The sequence below is a fragment of the Amblyomma americanum genome, chromosome 1, assembly GCF_052857255.1.
Source record: "Amblyomma americanum isolate KBUSLIRL-KWMA chromosome 1, ASM5285725v1, whole genome shotgun sequence".
NCBI lineage: Eukaryota > Metazoa > Arthropoda > Arachnida > Ixodida > Ixodidae > Amblyomma > Amblyomma americanum.
In genome coordinates, this window is record NC_135497.1 from 233,320,349 (window position 1) to 233,344,328 (window position 23,980).

A 23,980-nucleotide genomic window follows, 5' to 3' on the forward strand; every position below is an offset into this window, starting at 1 on the left:
TTGGAATGTGTTAAAAGTGCCGTTATCTGAAAAGAATTGTAAAAGACCGTTTGAAGACCCGTTAAGCAAGGGCGTGCAAGCGTTTTTTTTTTTCTTGAATAAAGGATGTCAACGCCTTGATGTCGACTGTGCACTTATTTCAGTCCGCAGCCCCTGTTTGCGTACCCCCCCCCCCCCCCCCCCCTACTCCATTCCAAACCACTGTGCATCATTACGTCGTCTTTAACGCAAGAAGGATTACGTTTTTGATATTTATTACGATCATCTTGAACTTGTATGAAGCTATATATTTTGTTCGTAGCAGTGATCTTATTCTTTTGCTTGTGCCTTTTGCGCGCGGTAAGTATCTTCGTAAATGAATGCATCGCTTATGCTTACAATGCCAATCAAAACGTTCAGACATGCCCTTGTTTTAGGAACCGCTGAGAGAGACGAGAACGACAAAATCTTTATTTTTCCTGCACTTCTATTTTCGCGCAGTGTACATGGCGTAGACGATGTACATCTGGTTATACACCAACCCTCGCGCTTGAACCTACTCTGCGCTGCACGCCTTGAATACGGGTCGATGGGAAATGTCGAGCTGATCCACGTGCTTTGTTACCGGAAAAGAAATCAAAGCAAGCGTTCCTGGAACAGCTTAGCTAGAGGTATACCCTCCAGCAACGCCAGTGTCGTGTCAGTCGCAATTGCTTTCCTGAAAAACGCGCAGTGCGGTGTGTCCAGAGGGTGCAGGGGCAGGATACGTAAAACATCTCTTAAGGTTAGCGCTTTTCTGGCTCTCTTTTCGTTGCCTGCCCCTATGGGCCGTTCTCGCGCCTAGCCAATAACACACAGGTTTTGCATAAGGCTAGACTTTTCGATACAGCCGCTATTCAAAAAAATTCGCGTGGAAGAGCAGCTTTCGTGCGCGACTGGTACGTCTTTTAAGACAAGAGGCAATCGCTACTGCGCCGCCCGCCGATCGCGAATCCGTCTTTCATGGAAAGACGACTTGTAATCTTTCGCTGGAGCCATGTCTGGTCTGATTCGTTCGCTTCGCTTTCGATGCAGGCCTGACTACATTTCTGTCAGATTGAACTGAAGAGTCTGCTGTACAAAACGTACAATTAGGCAGAACTAAAACAAACCAAAATTGATGTTTAATTATACATGTTTCGCTGTTGTTTACATGTTTACTTTTTGTGACAAAACTTGCATTTTTGTGCATGCTTTTATCTTTCTTGTAAGCAACCGTTTCCAGTTTAAAACCTGAGGAGTTTTAATGACTTCTTGCTACTGGAGGGGGGCCTTCACGTAACTTTTCTGTTCTTTTCTTGACATACCGAACTCGTACCCTGGCCAACCTCGTTGTTTATTGTTGTTCGAGATGAGTACACTTAGAAATAGATTGCCCAGAGTTCGTTGATTTATTAACTGCATTTGTCCAATGCTCCAACTGCTCCACTTATTGTTTTATGTATTCTGCTCTTGTACACCTTTGGAAAGTTTGAGATTCTTAATTCTTTACTTTTTTCATTGCGAAACCGGTAAAACGTTCTCGAGTTAGTTTTCTTGCCCACTTTTGAGTACTCGCTTTCTAACCTAATTTATCGGGAAAACAAAGTCTTAACCTCGTCGCGACAGAACCCCTCTTCTTTTCATGTACGGTTGGAGCAATTTTCGAAGTTCTCATCCTCAACATTGGACGCGGTTGAACGAGAGTAAGAGAATCTATTTTTTGCCCCAATAAGTGAAGAAGCGGCTTGACACGCTAGTGAACACTCTAGACCGGTGAAGCAATGAAAGTTTCAATGACCTGTTTGCGATACCGGCCGTGCTGAAGCCCGAGATTCGCGAAGCAAATTCGTTAAGGGTCTCTCCGAAACCTTATGAAATTCCCGTCTGCAGCTTTCCAGCTAAGTAGTGCTGCCGGTTTCACCAGCACTAAGCCAACATTTAGAACACAAAAACTCGTAGATTATTAAAGTGTTTGCGTTCATTTTGATTTCCCGTTTTTTTTTTATTCTGGTTGCCCGTGATAACGACCAGAATGAAAATTGAGATTCTGATCTGGCAAACTCATTGACGCTAAAAGAGGGCTTTTTTAGTCTTATTTTGAAGCGGATGTCCGAGGACACATCATAATTTCGCTTGAGTACTGAACTGATCTATTCAAAACGTATTGCAGTACAATGAAAATAAAGGATGCAACAGTCGAAGAAATATTAATCTGCCCTACTAATTGCTGCAATAACAATTTTTTACTCTGTGTGTTGAGCGTTAGGAGCTGGAGGAGGATGAGGAAGAAGAGGAAAGGCAGGCAGGTTCAAAAAATATACTTCCATCACTTCCACTCGACATCTGCAAAATGCTAAGCACTTTAAATTGAATTCTTAGAAGCCTTCAAACAGAGATTCAGTTAGCTGGTGACATATAGAAATCAGGATTTGTTGGAATAAGCGATAATTACAACATACCTGAATGGAAAGCAAATGATACGCGGTAACAGTACTGCGGTAAATATATGAAGAGTTCGCCATGCAATGCTTGTCCCTTCTACTGCGTCTTGAAAGATGTGCGGTCCAGGAAGGTGCACTGACGCACACGCATGTGGGTGTGTAACCAGAGATGTATCTGTTCGTGTCATACAGGTACTAATCGATAAAAGAAAATGAGATTCACCAACATAATGGAAAAGCTTGTTTTGTAGAGACTGTGAAGCCGAACGATTACGGCCACTTTATCTAACGGCCAAGAATATTTTAAAGCCATTTGGACGAATAATCTATCAGCTCAACATAATGATTACATGAAGGCACGTGCAATCTGTGTAAGCTCAGTCTACGAAACGCGAGAACATCGCGCAATAACCAGGCTGTCGTCGCTATCCTTTTGCTCTATGTAGTATAAAGGGCAACATGCACATCCTCTCATTGCGAGCTCTTTTCCTGGAAAATTAGCGGGGACGAAAGCTATTTATCGCGAAAGCAGCCGTTGCTGGAGAAAAGAAATAAAGTGGTGGAGATACCGCGGGCTAACGACCACCTCTGCCACCCAAGTCCCTCTCATTTCTTTACTTTGGCATCTCGCGGCCTTCTGTGTCCTTCCTCAGCTGGGAATTTATTTTTTTCTTCCAGCGCGTAATTAGAGCCAGGAAAAGTGCAAGAAGCACTGGCTCGTTGTGTATTGCCGTAGGCGGGCTGCGCCTCATTGTGGCTTGTTCTGCGTGACGAAATTCGACAAAAAAAAAAGAAGTACTCCCACGCGAGAAAATTAGAGCCGTCCGCAGGCTGTCGCAAGTGAAGTAGCTGACGCATTCTTTCCTCGGATGACCTTGCGCGTTGATAGCCTTAGTGTAAGGAGTTTGGCCACTCTCTCTTCGCTTTGCGAACAGCTTTGTTTTTTTATTTTACTCTAGATTTCGTTAATCAAGAGCTGGCAGCGCCTCGCCCCCTAAAGTTCCGGATCACTGCGTGCCTTGCTGACCGGTTTGGAAAGCAGCATGCAACAACAGCCTAAGCGGTGTACGTCACTCATTGCTGGTGCGGCGCCGTTATCTCTGGCTCTGTAGACATAAATTTAAGAACCTATATTTCTACGAACCTTGGAAGGTTGACACCAGAAAAAAAAATACAGATTTTTTTTTTCACTGTGATAATTTGGAAGCTGAAGGCAAATTAAAATAAAGCATGAGCATCGTGAGAGATGCTCCTCGTTAACCTCCATTCGTTGGCAGCTGCCCCACAGTTCATTTTTTTATCACGCTTAACTTACGCCACTTGGTGATTACGTGCCCTAAAAAATTGTGCCATCAGCGCCAAACGAAGCGCGTACAAGACAACTGAAACACGAGCAAAAACGATAACAAAATATCAGCGGGTGGAGAGAAAAACCAGGATTGGTCTCTTAACACTTGCTGAGACCCGACTTCACGCCTTCGGTGCGCAAATAAACCGCTCTAGTATCCTTCGTCCCTAGTGTAATATTCTCCAATTTTGCAGTTCGCATTTCAATTCTCCTCTACGCGTTTCATTTGACGCTGATACGCAAATGACGTTCACATTGAAATCATCATCCCTAGACTTCCTTAACGGGTCGTTAGAGACCTAAATTTAAAGAGGGGACAAGGCGCAAAAAAACGACAATAATTACGTGTCTTCCTGTCGAAACACTGGCTAAGAAGCCTGAGGCTCCCTCCTCTCTTGTTCACTTTGTGTACTCAATAAATCGATCTTCCCGCCCTCTCTCTTCCATGCACATGTTTCATGTGCCAGTTCGTATGTCAGCTGCATAGAATAAGGCTCCTCGCTAACACTATTGGCCGAGGAACGGGAAAGTAACAACAGTGGTCCCTGCCATATTAGGTGAAAACTGCCGCGTATGGGTGCTTTCTTTTTTCTGACTGTAAAGGCGGCTTTCAAAATGCGATAAACTGAATTGTTTAGCTAAAAAAATGAGTTGGAAATACCTATCAATAAAGAGCTGCAGGTAAATATTTTTGAACTCAACTGAACAGATGAAGCAGCCGGGGTTAAGTACAACATTAAAGCCTGATTCGATGTGCATTCGTGATACTTGACAACAGGGATTCAGGACTATAAGCATACCTGCCGCAATACTCTTTTTTTCTTTTACGGCTGCACGCAGTAAGCGTTTTTGCGGTATCGATATACCCTGTCTGAGATTTTTTTTTTCTCAGGGGTGTATTTAATTGCGTCAGTGTATTGAACGTCGCCAGTGCTCTGCAAGCAACAAAGTGCGACACTGAAGGTGAACTAATAGAAGTAGATAGGCTAAAGATGACAAGACATGAAATAGGGTTCACTGCTTGGGAATATGGCCCTTATCCACAAGCGGGCTGCAGACAAAACACAAAAAGGAAAAGCTATGCAAAACAAGACAGCAAGCTGCGCGAGAACAGAATAAATACTAAAAAGAAAGCAAGAAGACTCTGATAATCAGTCAGCAGAGATTGCTGTTAGAAAGAGGAGGAATTTTCATTTAGCTATATGCATTATTCCAATAAATGTTATTTGTGATGACGCCAACAGGCTCGGGCGGAGACAGCAACGAATAATATGTTACAGTGAAAACTGATTAGCAAACTTGGTACTGCACGGCAAACCAATATGCGAGTCGGTGCGTGTCCATCACTACAAAAGTGCAATCCAATAGAGACGCGCCTGTTTTATTTGTTGTTGTTGCCTGCTCAACTGCGTCACTTGTGATTTCTCAGTTCAATTATGTTGAGTTGCATCCGCGGGTTAGGGTGGTATCTTTCTACTTGGGGAAGGGAGAACTTGTGACAAAACTCGAAAGCTATCGGTACTTGAAACGGTTTTTCCCCTCGTCATTACGCACCAACATGCCATTCAGGATAGGCAGAATGACAACTGCCAGCGATTCGAGCAGTGGCATACCTTTGTTACGCACAAATAGATATCTGAAATCGGCGCCTACTTTGAACAACTGAAATTAGAAGCTTGTGACTCCCTCTTTGTTACTGATTTCTCCTGTTCTGTCAACAGTTTTCTAAAAAAAAGAATGTATTTCTCGACTGTCCAGCTCTTTAACTCCAGTATTTCAGTGTCACATGGTGCCGCCTGTATTGATGCCTCTTTGTTTCTTTTTGTTTCGTCAAGTGCGTTTTTTTAAACCACCTGGTAGTACATCGCCGTTTACTGGGCTTGTTAATCTCAGAAGCCACCGTGGGAGGCGAATAATTGAAGAAAACATCACGGTGCTCTTCTCGTTCACAAGTCTTACGGCAAATAACCAACCGTACTTCATACCGAACAGTTCTGGACTGAAGCATTTTTTTAACGGGAAGGTTTATAAACGAAATTTTTTATATACTGTTGGACTTTACTATAACAATCAATATATTCGCAGATCTCCCCGTCGACAGTCTTAATTTTTTTTTTTGCTATGAATGTTTTTCCTATCGTCAAAAGCATTCGCCATTAGTTTTCTAAGGCAGTCTTAACTGCTCGATGCGGTCGATGGAAAGGCTTTAAAGGAGAGATTTTGCTACGGATAGGAAGAATAAACTATTACCTTCAATATTTTCTTAAGAGTACCATAAAACTTTTCAAATGTTTTAAATTTTTGGCGAAGATTGTTAGACATGTATATTACGAGAGTAGCACGCACGCCAATTATTCCTCATTTTATTAACGCTATAATAAGTGAATTTTCGTCTAGCAGAGCAACTGCTGCTCCACAGCTGTTCGACGCTTGAGCACGCAACGAGTAAGTACCCACACACAAAAAAAAACATTGCCCAGTGCTAGCAGGCTGTGATGATCCATCTCATTTTGCCTTCTAAAGGTGTGCCGGATAGCCTCCAAGTTTTTTGTTCAAGGTTGCTTCCGCTAACTATTGTTATGCAAAAATTGCTCGCGAGCCCACGCTTCTTATTCTTTAAAGTTCTTTGTCTGCAGTGAAAGATCTGTAAAGGACCAGCCTTAACGGTCGTCAAAGAGATTTTTAATATCAAGACGTCCTTTACAGTGTGTTCGGCGTTTCTGGGTACCGCCAAATTTGTTAACGCGTATGCGGCAACCGTCGAGGTCCTGCTTTATTTGCTGCAGAATTAAGGAAACAATTGGGGTGTTACCTAAATAATTCTTTTCCAGTGATGGAGAATTAATTAAAAAAACACAAATGAGGTTTGGCGCTAACGTTGCATCTCGAATTTTTCACCAGACTCAACTGCAGAACGAAGAGCATGTCGACAAGTGTATCGCCACGAACCAGAAGATTCTAACTATATACCTCTGAACGGAGCTGAATATCAGCCCCGGTGCGTTGGAAACAAAACTGGCAACCTGGCACGAAAAACGTTAAAATGTATTACATCGGCCAGAACTTCAAAATCGGTGACGTCATCTCATGTTTCTGAAGACTATAGGACGTTATACGCGCATAGCGTAAACACATGGTAATTTTCAGACTTTTTAAATTTAAAATATATAAATGAATAGGATAAATTATTTTAGGAGGAACTCTCGTGCAGCGAAGAAATTAAAATAGTTAACAACTAGAAAACAGGCTGCAAAAGTGATGGCTTTATCCGGAAGAAAGACTGCTACACGGTAGGCACCTTAGTGAGCAGCGCTGTTGTGGCAGTCCCGCCCTCTAAACTCTGCTCGCTTAAAGCGCTCTTTTTCTTGCGATGGGTGCCATTTGCATCTGAGCAATACTTCCAAGTTAACCAAAACGCTAATGTTCCGCCTCTACGCATTCAGGAGCCAGCTGTGGCATAGTGATCGCCGGCGAAGGGAGGAACTGGAACCAAGACAGATTTTAGAAAGAGAGAAACCTGCGAAAAAAAATCTACTTTGAATATTACTGCAACTTAAAAATTGAAAACATACACAACTGGTAGCGAAAATCTCCGTGATATCATATAGAGTGGTTGACCATTCCTAGGGACAAAAAAACAAAACAAAACACGGAAGCCTTCCGCCTACTCCAGTGCAGTTGCGGCTGTAAATAAGTACACCTGCAAAATTGAGTGTCCATATAAACTCGTTGCTCACACCTAACCGTTCACACATCAGTGTTTGCATAGAATTTGTGCAGGGGAAAAACACAAATTAAATTTTGGCTCACTTGAATAAAATAGCCAGCAATGCATGATTCAAAATTAATCCCCAGATTCGAGCTTATGAAACAAGGGAAAAAAACTGCGATTCTTCGGAGCACAGACAAATTGCGAGAGCCACGAAGGGACCACGCAACGCACATTAGTGTTGCAGACTATTATTTTGTGCTTTTTTTGCCCTTCGTGTATTTTTGAAACAGACCCTGCGTTATTAAATGTACAGCCGCGTGCAAAAGTCCTCCCCCCCCTCCCCTTTCAATCCCCTTTCTATTCCGAAGCTTGCCGCCCTGAATGGGGGCGCCACCTGACCTGGTAAACTATGCGGAGGGACGCTTTAACTTTTGCCCACAACTGTACATATTCCTAGATTTCAAGCTCAGAATAAGGCAGACACGCCAGATATTTTTGATAACCATTAGAAGTTTGCAAGCAAAGTCTTTTCAGAAATGCAATGTCTGGCGGTCATACTGGTTTTTTGGTGCGTTTGTGCCTATTTTACCGTCCAGCTTTTCATTACGCGTTCTCCGCTCCCAGCGCCATTTGATCACTCTTCTCTTCTTCTTTTTCTTGGCCGCCTTTCTTCAAGAATTTTGGGGATGGGGAGCAAAAGCAACTGAGGCCTTCTTGCTGACGGTCCTCACTGTTGATATGTTATACTTTCTCCCAAGTTAATTAACGTTCCTTTTTTTGTCATTAGAGTCGAGTGCAGTCGTTAGCCGTACTCCCCATACCTATCGTTGTGCAAGTGAAACGTACCTGTTCATACGAGCACAGTATAATGCGTAGTGTAGTAAAAACCTAAATAAAATTCATAGTCTACGTCGTCGTCGAGCGTCACTGACTATACGGGCACACACTCGTCCTTCGTGCAATAGAAACTTAAAAGAAAATCTCAGGTCAATTTCTGTTTTTCTCAGCAACGGGCAGCCAATATTGTCAGACAAGTCTATAGGAGTGGGGTTTCTCAACGTTAGACTTTCTTAATATAACCAGAGGGAAAACTGGCGGCGCTACTCTTCATCCACCATGAAGAGATGCAAAAACGCCGGGAAGACAAAGTTTCCTCCTTGACTTGACTATTGTTGGGCGTAAAGCGTGGATTCTGTCCTAAAGATACGACACTTCTCGGGGCAAACCTCGAAGAAATGCTGTGAAAGTTTCCATACCAGCGTAACACTGAACTTTCACTTGCGTTAAATGTATTGAAGGAGTTAAAGAGGCAGTAGTCAAATAATTTAACCCGTGCACAGAGGACAGAATCGCGGCGCAACTACCAATACCGAGGTACAATCCACGCTTTCGTCTGCCTAACGCTAGCCAAGCCAAACACGAAATCTCGTCTTCCCGGCATTCCCGTGGTAGATGAAGTGCTCTTTAAGAAACTAGCATAAATGGTGGCGCCAGCTTTCCTTCTATAGCTAATATTTAGAAACTCTATGTTTCGAACACCACTCGCCATTGCACGCAATATTGGGGCACGTACAGTTACAGGGAGGGGGGCTGGGAGCTGTAGTGGGAAGGAGAAGGGGCGGTGGGCTCGGCTACTCCACTGCCATTAGCTACGAGTTGAAAACGGGCAGTTTGACGAATTAAATACATGCACAAACATTCGGAATTTGACTACACATGGGGGCTCAAGAAGGAGCCCCAGAAGCCACCTTCTGTTTGGAGTTTGGAAAAGCACTGAGCGCAGAGCAGGAGGTATTGAAAAAAAAGTTGCGCAATTCAAATTCTGCAAACCGTTTCTTCTGTGTTTTGTCCAGCACACTCTGGGCCTTCAAAGAAGAAAACGACGCTCTATGCCATTTAGGAGCGCGGACTGACAATTTCTCTCTATTTTTCTTTTCAGGCGTAAAAAATAAGTGTAGGCGCCGGTTCTCATGCAGCTCTCGAGACATGGCCCGAGTCATAGATTCTGCATGAAAAATTTTGGACAGAAAATGATCCGCCCGAGCTACAAAGACCTTGAAATGGCAGAACAGGCTTTATCTCCTCAAGGAAGGACGGCGGAAGATACGAATTTTAGACAAGGCTTCGCGGCACAAGAGGCGAACTTCCAGCCGCTTTGGCAGACCGCGCCGCACAACCTTGTACCGAAGCTCGTGCAAAAATTCGAAACTTCGAGTGCCTCGAGCAGTAAGGGAGTCGGCCGGCTTCGCAACGCGCCTGCTTTGCCTGGCAATGTTGTTCGTTTCTTGTTGAAGAAAAACATTTACTGAACACAAGTTTAGCGTCCAGTTGAAAATAAGCAGCAAGATGAACTCGTTCCCGGAACATGAAAATCTAATTAAAGCTACTTTTGGCATCCTGGTTTTTTTTAAAGCGCAGTACAACTGAGAGTACTACAAAAAAAAATTCTAAGCTGGGGATGCGGACCGCGTGGTCAATGTGCTGCTTTAAGCAATAACATTGTGGAAACGAATGTATATATATATATATATATATATATATATATATATATATATATATATATATATATATATATATATATATATATATATATATATATATATATATATATATATATATATATATATATATATATATATATATATATAGGAGTGTTTGGCTTCAGTTACAAAATACACGATCACATACGTTGACCTCTTCGGCAGAAGTATCTCTGGAGTGGCGCGTGCGTTGCGGGGCCGTCTATGCTGAGTGTCCACTGCAACGCGGCTTGCGAAAGAGTAATCACGAGGACAGCTGAGTTTTTGTGAAAGTCCGCAGATACCGTTCATGAGTGGTAGTCGTTCACTTCGGCAAATAGTGTTCGACTGAAAGTATCCTGATGAATGACAAAAATTGTGTCAGGGTTCTGAACAGTGGGATTTTCCTAAATAAAGTGACTGCATGTGGGTGAATTTAATACGCTCAAATATGCTCTGGAAATTTCAATCGTGATGTCAATGCTTACCCAGATTTTCGGACAAATATAGTCATTTGGTGTCGCTGAGAAGTGGAAGCAAGCAGCTCAATCAAAACTGGATATACAACAAATACACAAAGCATGAGATTTATGTCCGAATAAGCTAACGCTGCCTGAAAGAGAAATCGTGACGGACAAAAGAAAGAACAGTAAGATCCTATAACGGAACAAAGTGCAGTATAAAATCTTGAAATACAGTGTGAATTACTCAATGTCAGAAAATGCATCAAATAGGTTCAGCGACAGACTACCGCTAAAACGCCTTCCGAAAAAAATAAAAAGAAAATCATTCCGGTGGCCAGTGATCCCGGCAACGCGAGTGACGCAGTCGCAGGACAAGATCGAACTTGCGTCACAGGCGCCGATGGACCACACTCGACCTTCGTTCGCACCTTTTTGTTTCGTCCATTTCAGATGAGGCGCCTTGCGCTTCTTCAGACGGGCCAATTACCAGCTGAAAGGGTTTCTGCAAATGAACTCCATTATTGTCCGCAAGCGAGTAAATTGCTCATTCCAGCCGTGCTACACTTGAACCCTGGCCTTCGAAGAGAGCAGTCGTCGAATGTAAGTTAACTGCCTGAGCTAGTAGACTAGCAATTTCCGGAAATCTATTGTTCAACGCTTATCGCACGGACGCATCCGAGAAACTTTGGAATGACAAACTTGATACGCATTGAGCGCATAGTATTCTTGAAGCACACGTATCAGAAGAGCACCCATTGGGAAGCGGTCGCCCTTGAGAATAGGTTCGGCCAATGCAGTCGTAACGCCATAGCGTGCTGTTTGGTTAAAGGGGAACTTAAGAGGTGTTAGAATTCGATGAGATTAAAAGGGTCGATTGTGTGAAACATTCAGCTAAAACCTGCGAAATCGTTTTGCTCTGGCATTTGAAATGGCGGCGTAATTGCCTAATAAAGCGGCGTTGGCGTTGAGGCTTCTCTGCAGCGCACAGCGATGGGCAGATGCCTCTATAATGACGTCACATACGACGGCGCTATGTTTTTAGCGAAGGAACAGTTGTTTCATGGAAGAAAACCCACGCAATTTAAGGTGAATCTCACAAATCATTGTTTCGCGGCATCAGACGACGCGCAGCAGCATGCCTGCATACGTTCGCAGCAGCAGCATGCATCGGACGTCTGAAATATCTGCAACAACTACGTCACAGCCAGTTTCCTTGCACTTCCCTAACGCAAAGAGGAGAAGCCTGAACATCGTCCCGGTTTTAATCGACGATAACGTCACCATTTTAAATGCTAATGCAAAAATTGCCTCGAAGCACCGTGGATTCAATTTCTTGAAAAACCCGAATTCTTATAAAACTACTTAAGCTTCTTTTTAAGTGATTTCTCGGAAGAATCGCTGCGCTGTTTCGGTGTTCGGAAAAAAAAGATGTTCAGCTGAGGATTACTGGCAGTGGCAGGCCACCCAGCAAAAGAAGGTTTTTTTTTTCTCGAATTCTGAAGCTCAATATGATATTGAGAAGTGCTAATTTGGGCGGTTTGGTTCGCTGTTTCGTTAACGAAAAAGATCATGAGAAACACAGGAACCTAATTATTCCGTGCAGTGTGCAATATATAGCAATTTGAAAATTGACCGTACTTTTCTTCTGGGAAAATCATTGCAAGATACAGATGCTAATCAGACCCGCTACGGTGCTTCGGTGGTTACGACGCTCAGCTGCTGATCCCGGCGACATAGGTTCGATCCCTACCGCGGTGGCCACGTTTTTATGGAGGCGATATGCATGGCGATGCGCATGCTTGCAACTTCTGCTGTACAAAACAGCTGTGGATCTTAGACGGCGGGAAAAATGCTAAAAAAAATCTTGGAAAATCGCCGCTGATGACGCAGTGCTAGTTTCTCATTGCTTCCTTTTGCTCTTCTGGAATTTTTTAAAACAGTTTTACTGTCCTGAAACTTAGCGCTTTCAGCATGCTGTTTGCACGAAGCGTTTGACACATGCGTCCGAAACCTGGCAATGCTGCCTACAGTGTAAGCAATAATTATTTACAATGCTGCTGCTTGTCTTTCCGCTTCGACGACATCGCTGCCTTCAAGAACTGTCGGCGACATCTCTCTCTTCAAGAAACCGGACATATTCGCCATGCCTCTTCTGACTCTCACAGCAAGATCTTCGACTAAATTCGCTTGAGTGAAGACTGCATGAACGTGATGTGTTCGATTCTTCAGCAGTGAGGAGTTCTACTGCAATATTAGGAAGTTAACGTGTTGCTGTGCTGGCCCATTTGCACTCGTTGTCGAGTGTGTGGCATCGCAGGGGGGACTCCTAGATGCGTACCACAATGTCAGGCACGATTTCTCGATGTCAATTACGCTCACTCTAAAACATGACTTACGCTTTTTACAACCGAGTTTCATTATCAGACCAGGCTATATTGAAGACGCTTGCGCTCCATGCCAGGGTGGGCAACCTCAGAACTTTCCGCATAGAAAGCACTCGCAAAAAAAATAGCGCAGTCACCGTGACAAGCGTGAGTATGGCAGTTGTAAACTGGATTGCAGATGGGGTTATCCTGAACATTTTCCCTGCTGAACTGCCACGCCCTCCTTGTTCTGGTTGGAGAATGTGTCCTTCGCCATACTCAGACGTCAGTCTTAGATGACACGCCCTTTATGTAACCGCGCGTTAGTGTACAGATCGAGGGACTGATTATTTTAGCATCTGTTGTGTCGACTGCCAGACATGTGCGAGTGAAGTGCTGTCGCGTTTGAGTGAATTAGAATTCTGGGGTGCAATAAAAAAAATCAGATCTTTAGCAGCCAAGTTACCTTTGCCTTCCCTGATCTATTTTTGAATCAACTCAAAGCCGATATCCAAAATCTCGATGTCGTTTCTTTTTTTGTCCTGCATGAAAAAAAAACAGGTAAGAAAGAAAAATAAGCCTCTCAAATACCTCCCTCGCAAGCAAATGATTATGATAGGTTTATAAGCACATTACGCTGCCAAAGTAATACATATCAATGATATGAATTCATGAGTAAGATATTTTCCGACATTCAATTGAGACTTCCCAGCTTGTGCGCTTTCCGAAAGATCCTGAATAATCGTTGACAATATTTTCGATTTGCATTGTTGCTTAGTGGGATTGAGTGGTAGTTATTTTGCGCCATGTAATTATTCTTGCTGTTACCCGTCCTGAGGTGGTGCTTCACATCGAAATACTATTTTGTTGAAGCAATAAGATTTTTCTATTTATTTGTATTCTGTTCTTATGGCTGCAGAAGACAACGAAAGAAAGCGAAAAAAAGTGTGACAGTCCTATAAGCACCTCGTTGGATAACCAATCCCCTTTGGGGAAGCTTGAGCACGTGACAAGGGAGCAGGGTTGCATTGGGGCAAAGTGGAAGTAGAATCTTTGGAGCGCTCGGGTCGAAATGTACTACTCATAAAGACTGCAGTAAACGCTAAAGCAATAAAATACTGTCGCTGCAACTTTTCTGAGTCGCGACTGCATACAGACCAGAAGACCCTGCGTTTTTATGAAGCTGTAAAAGAGAGCGGCAACCTCAGCGCAAAATTGTCCAGTAAAAGGCTGCGGATCAATATTGCATTCTGAACGACGCACGCTCAAACTCCGGAGCATAGGGACGACCTCATGCATGAAATGCAGTGATTCATATCGAGTTCCATGCTACTCTCTCCATATCCCTGTGTAAGTTATTTTGCTTTCTGTGTTCTAGCATCAAGCGGTCAGCGAATTCATTCACGAGACGCGCGCAAGCCCTCTTACTCGCGACCCATTTCCCGTTTTTAGCTATTTGACGCCCCTTCTGCGCCCCCCCCCCCACACTCCTAAATTTAAAAAAATGAGCTATTTCTTCATACATGTGAAAGACAGCATTCTTCGTTAAAATGACTTTACGTTCACAAGGCACTAAAACACGCGGGTCATGAGGGAAGCGTTACTGGAATCTAAACTGGAGTAATTAGGGCACGATGGAAGCATCACTGGGTGACTAATTTCAATAATAAAAGAGTAGATTCAAGTTGATCTGCCTGGGTAATAAAGTCTGGCTCAGCAACGGGAATGTACATTGCACACTTGTGCTCTATTTTTTTTCCCCGTCAAGTCAATTCCTCGGGGCCTGCTTCAGTCCACAGTATCGCCGTGTTCATGCGCTGAATTAGAGAACGCTGTAAGGCACTGTTTTCTTGCATCCACGTCTTTCCTTTCAGATAAATTTTTAGCCACGGACACAAATTTCTCGGTTCTTCCATTTATTTTTGCGTCGGGTGGTAGCGGAAAGGCAGTCTGAAAGTTCTTGAAAATAGTCTCCTCCTTCCTAGAGTTTCCAGAATGCTTTTTTTCTTTTTTTCAGCAGAAAACGTGACAAGAAATAGCAACATTCTATTATGCTTTCCTTGGTGTCAAAGACTGCTGGCTTATTTCGTAAAGATGCAGCGAACGAGCCTCGACTGCAATATTCCTGTCTGCTAGTAGGGGGCCTCGGCTTCGGCTGTCTTTATGTCACGAGAAGCATAGCAGATCTCTCGCACAGCTGCCGCCGGCCATTTTCGATCACGGCCCACGTCACGCTTGCGGTATATAACAGGTGGTACCACGTCCGTCGCTATTGTTGGATGCAGCACTGACCAACATTCTTATGGCTTGCCTACACGTAAGGTAAGTGGCGTCGATAGTGGAAGGCCAGACAGCGGCCACCGTAGGTCAGTTCACAGAGTACCGAACGCGACAGGCGCAGGTCGTGCGTTCCATCTCGCTGGTGGCTAGCCGTTATCTTTTATCTAATTTCTCGAAAATTGTCTCGTATCTGTAAACATTTTCGAATTTGTTTCCTCCTGTTATGAAGAAAACCATAGAAGGAAAATAACAAATGTAGTGATATTCCGCTACGACAGGTATTCTGGCATGCATCATCAAAAGCTGCTCTCCAATGCAAGAGAAAAATTTGATGGCCAGAACTCGTGAGTTTAGGTCCCATGGCAGCACGCCAAGCAGAAATTAATTTCTCTGTTATTTTCAGCTGCAGCACGCCGTTTCTTGCTGTAAGTACTACGGTCGGATAAGAAATGAGCAAGCAGCGCAACGAGTCATGGGCGGCAGCTGCACAATAACAAAGAAAACAGAGAATAGCGACGCTGGGGCTTGACAGTTTGTCTTATTGCAGCTGCCATTCTGAGAAGGCACTACCTGATGTCTGACCGCAAATACACAGGCGTAAAATGGTGGAGTTTTAATTAACTGCATTGCTGATCATTGCCTTGTTTTCAACAGCGACAAAAATAACGATATAGGGCAATAGCACAAGGTCCCCTGAATGTTGCTGACTGTCTTCATTCTGCATCGGACTTGTCCCGTAGTCCGCACTAAGTTAAACAAGTGCCGGAAGAGGAAGGAAGCCTTATGAACGAAGGAACCGCGACGTCAAGAAAGAGTGTTTCGAATCCCCGCAATGCTATTCGTCGTACATCTCACGCGGCAAAGTTGGGCGGCACGCTCCCGCCTATGAGTTGATAAGCCGTCCTGCATGACCAGGCGCTTCTTGCTGACAGTGAAGGGCAAATCACCGTTGTTGAAAAACCGCGACGAAATTTTTTTCGCAAGGATAACCTCGCCGTTTAAACGAAGTCTATCTTGGGTGAAATGTCGAATTATAGTGCCATGACATGAGTGATGGTCATGGCTCTACTGGGCGGAGGATGATCGGCTGAAATTTCGGCTTATTTAAAACTATGAAACCAAGGGAAGGCGAACAAGGCAACCTCCCGCTCGCAATGAACGATTACCGTCATGCAGCGGCTGCTGCGCCGCCTTTTCTTATCTAATCCTTATACTGCACTAACTGCCAAGGTCTAACATTTGTCGCAGCTGGCTTAGCGCCCTCACCCTCACGTCTAGACTGAACGTCTATTTTGCCGCCCTTCTAACTAGCACGACGACGGAGCCCACAGGAAACTGGTGCCGAGGTGGGCCTCGCTTTTCTATTCTGCGATTTGCGAAGGCACTCGCTAACGGAACGAGAGCGTTCGATAACGCGGTAAAGAGAGAAAACAGAATCTGAGATGGAGCAACCCAATCGCGTGGCGCTCGCTTGCCAGGTAAGGGCGTGCCTAAGCACCAAATCAATCGTTCAGTGGTGCTTAGGCACACCCTTACCTGGCAAGCGAGCGCCACGCGATTGGATTGCTCCATCTCAGATCCTGCTTTCCCTCTTTACCGCGTTTACCGGGATTTCGCTGGAATTTGGCTAAATTTCGCCGCCGGAATTTCGCCCGGCGAAAATTCCGGGGCTTGGAGCGAGGCGACGTAGAAAAACGCAGATACCTGGTGGGGCCAGATCTCAGCGTCGGCGCCGGAAATACCTCGCAAGTGGGGATTGGTGGGAACCGGTGACTATACAGCGCACTGGCTGCGAGTTTTTGATGTATCCTCATCGCTGCTGTATCCGCCATAAGCGCGTCCCGTTTCTGCGAAGTTAGCAGCGCCCTGGCCACCACAGTAGTTTCCTGCCGCCGCTAAATAAGGCAACTAGCAATGGACAGGTTATAACTGGGAGGCTTTATCCACGATCTCCCCACACAGCCGTTTGTAGACGCCTATTCGTATGCCTTTATGTGTTTGGTCACGACCGGTTGATAAGGTGGTTTGGTCGCCCGCCTCTGCGGGCGCTAAGTGACAGCGCCGGTAGACGAGACGCTGACGCGACGCCGGAGGAAGGCTGCCTTGTGGTTCGGCCTTAACATCGCGCTGTCCAACAGAGGTTCTTGTTACAAGCGGAGGGGGAGCATACACATGTAGCGAGGCCCATGTGTATGCAAGACTTTTCGCGTACATCTTCAGCTCGAGAGCACCGTCAAGTTTGAGTCTCGCTCGAGATGTTCGAGTGGCTAGTAGACGTCATTCTTTGATGCGAAGCGATGACTTATAGTGAATCCCACTAGAAGATTTCGAGCGAACTATCGAATTTTTGCTAGAGCGAGAGCATCCAGCGCCGAACGATTCATCTCTGATTGGCCAGTGGAAAACATGTGCTCCGGCAGAGTGTTCGGCGCTATTGCTGTATGCTACACGTTCTAGATTTTTCGCCTGGCATATTTTCGTTTTCGTAATGCAAACGCCTTCATGATGAAAAAAAAAGAGCAGTCGTATCCTGCAGTTAGCTGACTGAAATGCTGTTTTCTAAGCGGAATTCACACTCCGCATGCTTATGATTTATGGGGGTTTAACGCCCCAAAGCGACTCAGGCTATGAGGAACGCCGAGTGAAGGGCTCCGGAAATTTCGACCACCTGGGGTTCTTTAACGTGCACTGACATCGCACAGTACAAGGGCCAATTTCGCCTCCAGTACAATTTCGTACAGTACAATTTCGCCTCCATCCAAATTCGACCGCCGCTGCCGGGATCGAACCTGCTTCTTTCGAGAAAGCAACCGAGTGCCATAACCACTGAGCCACGACGGCAGCTTGCATGCATGCATGCTTAACTCTGCGTTCAAATAGCTGCATCTGGCTGCATACTTTTAATTAACTCATAGCGAAGCACTTACATTTGATTATTTTTCCTGCTGGTGCTTTTTGGCCGACTTCAACCCCAAGGCGAGAAGCATAGCTGCTCCATTTGGCGATGCAATATCATCATCATAAGTATAAAGCGTTATCCGGCGATGTCTGACAGAGCGATCACAAGAGAACTGTCCTGGGCTTTCCAGAGGTGATGACAACACACATTAGGAGCTCCTGCGATATCCGCGTCTGCTCGGAGGATAGACAGAGTGCTCTGTCTTCGGAGCAAGTTTTTCTGAAGCGCCAAACCAAACGCGTCAACTCGATCCGAATCGACCAGTCAAACACGGATTCTATGACGCGCAGCAAAATATACGCTGCACCAGGCAGGATCAGCAATAGTTACCGAACGTCTACATCGGATCCATTAGCAGCTTGGCTCGAATTCCAGTGCCGAGGAAAAGGCACTGGTGTTTCTGCGGGTACAAACAGCCCCAGATTTTTTGCGCATTCCCACAACCTGCAGGAAAGTTTCGTTTGCGTAATTTTTCATTCAGTCTTCATTAAATGTTGAGTGGACAAAGAAAAACAGCAAAGCTGTGAGCGGATACTGACTGCGCCTGCACTCAGTATAAACTTGCCGCCCATCTTCTGACCAGCCGCCATCTTTAGTATGGTCCTCGAGTTTCCAGTAAATGCTGCTGGCTTTGCAGGCCGCGAGGTCACGATCTATGGATAGTACAGGCAGTTTCACCATTAGGGTTTCCATCTGACGTGAAGACGTCCTTCCGGCAGTTCTCGCGTGCTGTTTTGTCGTTTTCCATGAAGTGAACGGCACAATTCGATGACAGATACCTCTGGCACAACTGCAAGATGTAAGAAATGGCGCAGGCCAGCGCATGCCGCTGCGGCTTGGTCGGGCGCATGTGGTTCTTCTAAAGACTGGAGGCGCGCCGCGTCGGTCTTGCAACCGACCATCCTTCATTTTAAAGAATAATAATTAAAAAAATGTATCCTACTTCAAATTGGTTCGGACACCTATAAGCTCTGGCTTAAGGGTATGACGCGATAACGTTGGTGGGGTAATGCCCACACACGCGGAATCGTCCATCCTCTATGTCACATTCATAATTTTTGGGAGTCGTCATACCAGTCATGGCGCAGTGGCGTAGCAGTTAAGCGATGCGCCACTGCCCTGCGATGGCAGGGGCTGCCGTCGGGGAGGCCTGTGAAACCCAGGTTGCTCTTCCCGAGGAACCTCGCGTGTCCAATCATTAATTCAACTGCCGCCTGCCACAATGGGCAGGTTGCTCACAGTCCGGTGGGCAGGTTGCCACCTTCCACCTAGGTTGATTTTCTGGGGACATTTCGCGGATTTTTCACTCACGATCAACACAGCCTCGTTAATGCTGTCGAGTTAAAACAGTGCTCCACGTTTCATAAACTGTAGCACACACCGAACGAGCATTTCTGAGTGCACTGCCATCTGGCTTCCTTAGGCAGACCGCACGCTAGTGTGACGGGGAGCGCCTGCAGTGCTGAGAACAGGCATAGGTACCAATAACCCCACAGTAACACGTGCGCTTTTGTTCCCTTTTATGTTCCTTTCATTCATGCATGCGCGTGTCAGAGTTCTTATGCTATGGGGTAAAGCCTTAATAAATCACCGTCTCGAAATTGTCTTTATGAGTACGCGTTGTAAAAGCTACAGTATGAGGTCTTTGGACTTTAATCAGTTACTGATGCGGCATTTACATCGTTAGCAACGCGGCACTATGCAAAGCCAAAAGTTTGGCGAGTTGGTTAAAGTTCGTGATGAAAAATAGCGCAAAGTAACACGAGGGATGGAAAATGAACGACGCTGACAAGCGCTAATTTGAAAAAAAAAACAAGCAGCCCCTCCTCCTTGGAAGCCCAAGTCAAAAGGAAAAAGGTATTGTAAGCAGCACGTGTCACTCACTGCTAGGGAAGAAACAATTTTGCAAAAAGACCCGTTATCAATTTAGCAAAAACACCCACTTGCCTAAGACTTTCCTTTCCGTCCCTCGTGTTTCTTTTGCGCTATTTTTTATCGTCAACATGGCACTTTTGCCTCGGCGCGCAGCCCTTCTATTCATACGCCCTTCACGCTAATATCAGAGGCTCCTTACATTGGAATTTGCATCGTTTAAAAAGAGAAATCCGTCATAACGCTCCACAAAATAAAATTTCTCTCTCCTAAATTGCTGCCCGAAAGGTGCCGGAAGGGGACGCTTTCAGTTTCGCCATTGCTTAAAACTAGTGCCTCATTGTGGCACAAAGTGGCAGCAGTGAGGCACACAGCGAGCACTCATGATGCTCGCAGCGTGCGCATGCGTCACGGCAATGAAAGGAGCGCAACTCACGTCCGAACAGGTGGCCGACAAGCGTGACGGGCAGGCAGAACACGATGACCATGAGGTCGGCCACGGCCAGATTGACGAGCAGCGCGTGGAAGGCCGAGTTCTTCATGGACGCGTTGCGGCTCACCACTCGCAGGACGCAGCAGTTGCCCACGACGCCGACCACGAACACGGCCGTGTAGGCCACGCAGTAGCCCACCACCCAGGGGGCCGAGTGGCGCAGGAAGCACGCGTCCACCCATTCCTCCGTCGACAGCTCGGCCCCGGCGGCGGCGTCACCCGTGGCCGCCCCGGTCGAAGGGGGCGCCTGGGGCGCGGCGGCGGTCGCCAGCATGGCGAGCCCTCCGCCCGTACCGTTGGGCCCCGCTGCGACCAGCGGGGGTCCGCTCAGCGCTGGCACCAGCGTCGACAGGGTCCAGTGGTACAAGCCGTAGCAGTGAAACGTCACGTTCGCCTGCCGCATTCGAAGGACGCGCGCACTGTGCTCGCAGGGCGCCCCGAAGCGGTCGGCTGGCGCGCGTGAGGCCTGCTGCTCCGGATGGTGCTGGGGAGCAACGGAAGAAACATGCCATCCCGTATGCCCACTTCGCAAAAGTGTTTGCTGCGAAAAATAGTGGATTTTGGCGCAAGCAACGAGAAAAGGTGCAATTCTACTCAATACATGGTTTTCATTTACCGCTATAACGAAAACTTTATTCTAAGACGGTCAGTTCTACTATATTGAGATATATTGCCAGTCTTACAGGAGTGGGTCTTCTCAGCCCCGCGTGCCGTCACTCTCATTGCTTAGGCTTATGCATGCCTAAGTTGACAAACAGTAAACGCAAGAAAACCGTCGAGATTTCTGCTTTGTGCACGCACAGCACGATCTTTCCACCAGCCGTCGTTAAGCCGATTGCTTTCTGCCTCATGCTATGCTATACAGGAACACGTAAAACAGACATTTGAAACGCGTTTTAGACCGCTAGCTCTCCGCCTCCTACAAAGCAGCTGCCTCTAGCCATTAGAATGTCATAATGCACACAACTTCCTCTTTGAAGCCTTCGAAATCTTATTCATCACTGACTTTTTTTACATATCGCTAGCCATTAATGCAATTGTTCCTGGACAAAGCTTGCCGTCATCATTGTCGTAGTAGTATAGTGTGGTATGGTGCCATGTTGAGGCTAATATAGAAACAAGAAATATGGCCTCTAACCTTGTCACTAAGAATAATAGGCTAGTAGCAGACAGGAGTCAAAAAGTGTCCGTGCAGGCGAGCGCTATTGGAGAATGGGACAGGCTGCTTGCTGGACAACGCCATGGAGCCTGGATTACGAGACCTCTACGTATATAGCCCGTGCTTTGCGCCTTGCACAAGTATTTTCCCCAAAATACAGAGTGAAGGCTGGCAGGAAAGGCGATTTGCAAAAACTGCAAAAACTGCTGGCTGACGTGTTTCGAATGGTCCCCCCACAGCACAAGTCGCTGTGTTACTACCTGCTATGCCGCAATGGTTCAACCCCTACAATGTACGGACTGACAAAGATTCATAAGCCTGATGCCCCATTGCGCCCTATTGTGGACTTCACGCGTTCGCCACTTATTTGTTCAAGTTTCTACACCGAGTAATTTCTCCACTCGGCGGCGGGAGCCCTACACACATACGAAACAGCCAGGACTTCATCGGAAAGGCTCGGCAGGTTCGTAAAAGGTTCGACGCCGGAGAAGTCACGGTTTCATTTGACGTAAAATTCCTCTTCACAAGCGTCCCAATAGACATTTCCATAGAATTCAGTACCGCTGCAGACCTTGAGGGTGACCCGACACCGCCAGAGAGAACTCCGATCGATGTGGACGACCTGACCCGTCTTCTCCTATCCTGCAGTGTCTGTCGAACACGTATTTTACTTTCGACGATGTCTCATACAGACAGATTGAATAATAATAATAATAATAATAATAATAATAATAATAATAATAATAATAATAATAATAATAATAATAATAATAATAATAATAATAATAATAATAATAATAATAATAATAATAATAATTTGGTTTTTGGGAAACGGAAATGGCACAGTATCAGTCTCATATATCGTTGGACAACTGAACCGCGCCGTAAGGGAAGGAATAAAGGAGGGAGTGAAAGAAGGAAGGAAGAGACCGGTACTAGTGGAGGGCTCCGGAATAATTTCGACCACCTGGGGATCTTTAACGTGCACTGACATCGCACAGCACACGGGCGCCTGAGCGTTTTGCCTCCATAAAAACGCGGCCGCTTCACAGGCAGATTCACGAAGCAGCTATGGGTGCATCTATTTTCGTAACGGTCGCTAACTTAACTATGGAAGAAATCGGAGGCCACGCACTTGCATCGTTCACGCCAGTCCCTAAAGTGTTCCTGAGATACTTGGACGTCTGCTTTTGTATCCTGAAAAAAAGAAGCATTGCACGATTTTACTGCCTACTTGAACAAATTGGAACCTGCCCTACAGTTCACCGTCCTAGAGGAAATCAATGGCCGCCACTCTTTTTTGGATGTGCTCGTCCGCCGACAGTCCTCACGTCTAAATTTTAACGTTCACCGAAAGCCCACGCACACCAGCCATTACCCTCATTTCAATTCTGTAAACCTTGATTCCCAAAAACATTCTGAAGTTTCTTCACTCCATCGAAAATCGTATGTTCCAAACGTGAAGACAAGGTCGCTGTAGCGGAGCACGTACGCCGTGATTTGTCTTCTTGTGGCTATCCTGGGCATGTTATTGACTCGGTACTACGCCAACTTGAACGGGGTGCTGCAGCTAAATCAGTGTACTCGGAAGCGAGCTGCAATTCCATATGTTCCAATCGTCAGTGAAACGATGGCGCGTATCTTACGTTCCTATGACGTACAGACCGCACATGTGCCAGCTTAAAAAATACAGTCGATCTTGTGTAGTTAGTTAAATGAGAAGTAGGTGCGTTAGCACTGCTTACCCCTGATATACTTTTATGAGCGACGCATAGTGCACCGGTGTTCTATGAGGCCGCTTCGCCTTCTCATCGGCTAAGACGCGCGATGCGGCGTCACCCCAGTCTCCTTCGCGCTTCAAGATCACGGAGAGAGAGGGAGAGAGCAGGGGCGGCTTGCACGAAGCAAATAAGACAGTCGTATTCTCAGTCTAATCTTATTTGCGGTCTAAAACATATCTCAGTTTGTATTGAGGAAAGGGGAGGCGCATAGCTAGCTTACGTTGTCGGTGGACGCCTCAAGCGTACCATGAACGCCGGCTAAAACACGGTTACCAAGCTTTTCATCAGCGTTCGTGCTGCACTTGAGGTGCCCACCGACAAAGTGAACTTGCAATGCGCCTTTGCTTTCCTCAAAATTGAGAGAGGTTTCAGTCCTCCCGATACAGGCTTCGGACTGCCATCGGCGAAATCTTTGATTGCGGCTAGAAGTGCTACACACTGAAAACTGGGGAGTCAATTGGTGCAAGTGAAGGATAAACTAAAGAAAGTAAAAATTCCGGGCGTGGAGTGCGCAATTCCATGTGACGGTTCCCCATTTGTGTATATCGGCGAGTCAGATGCACGACTACGAACGAAGATTGCGTGATCA

General features: G+C 45.8%; 1 protein-coding gene across 1 annotated transcript in view; it reads right to left on the minus strand.

The window, feature by feature from the left end:
* The window catches only part of LOC144095679 (neuropeptide SIFamide receptor-like), a 110,011-nt gene that overhangs the window by 54,189 nt on the left and 31,842 nt on the right, over positions 1-23,980 (minus strand). Inside the window, exon 2 of the mRNA XM_077629346.1 lies at positions 20,395-20,935. Within this exon, the coding sequence (XP_077485472.1) occupies positions 20,395-20,854 (460 nt within the window). The 5' untranslated portion in view covers positions 20,855-20,935. The remainder of the gene's footprint in view (positions 1-20,394; positions 20,936-23,980) is intronic.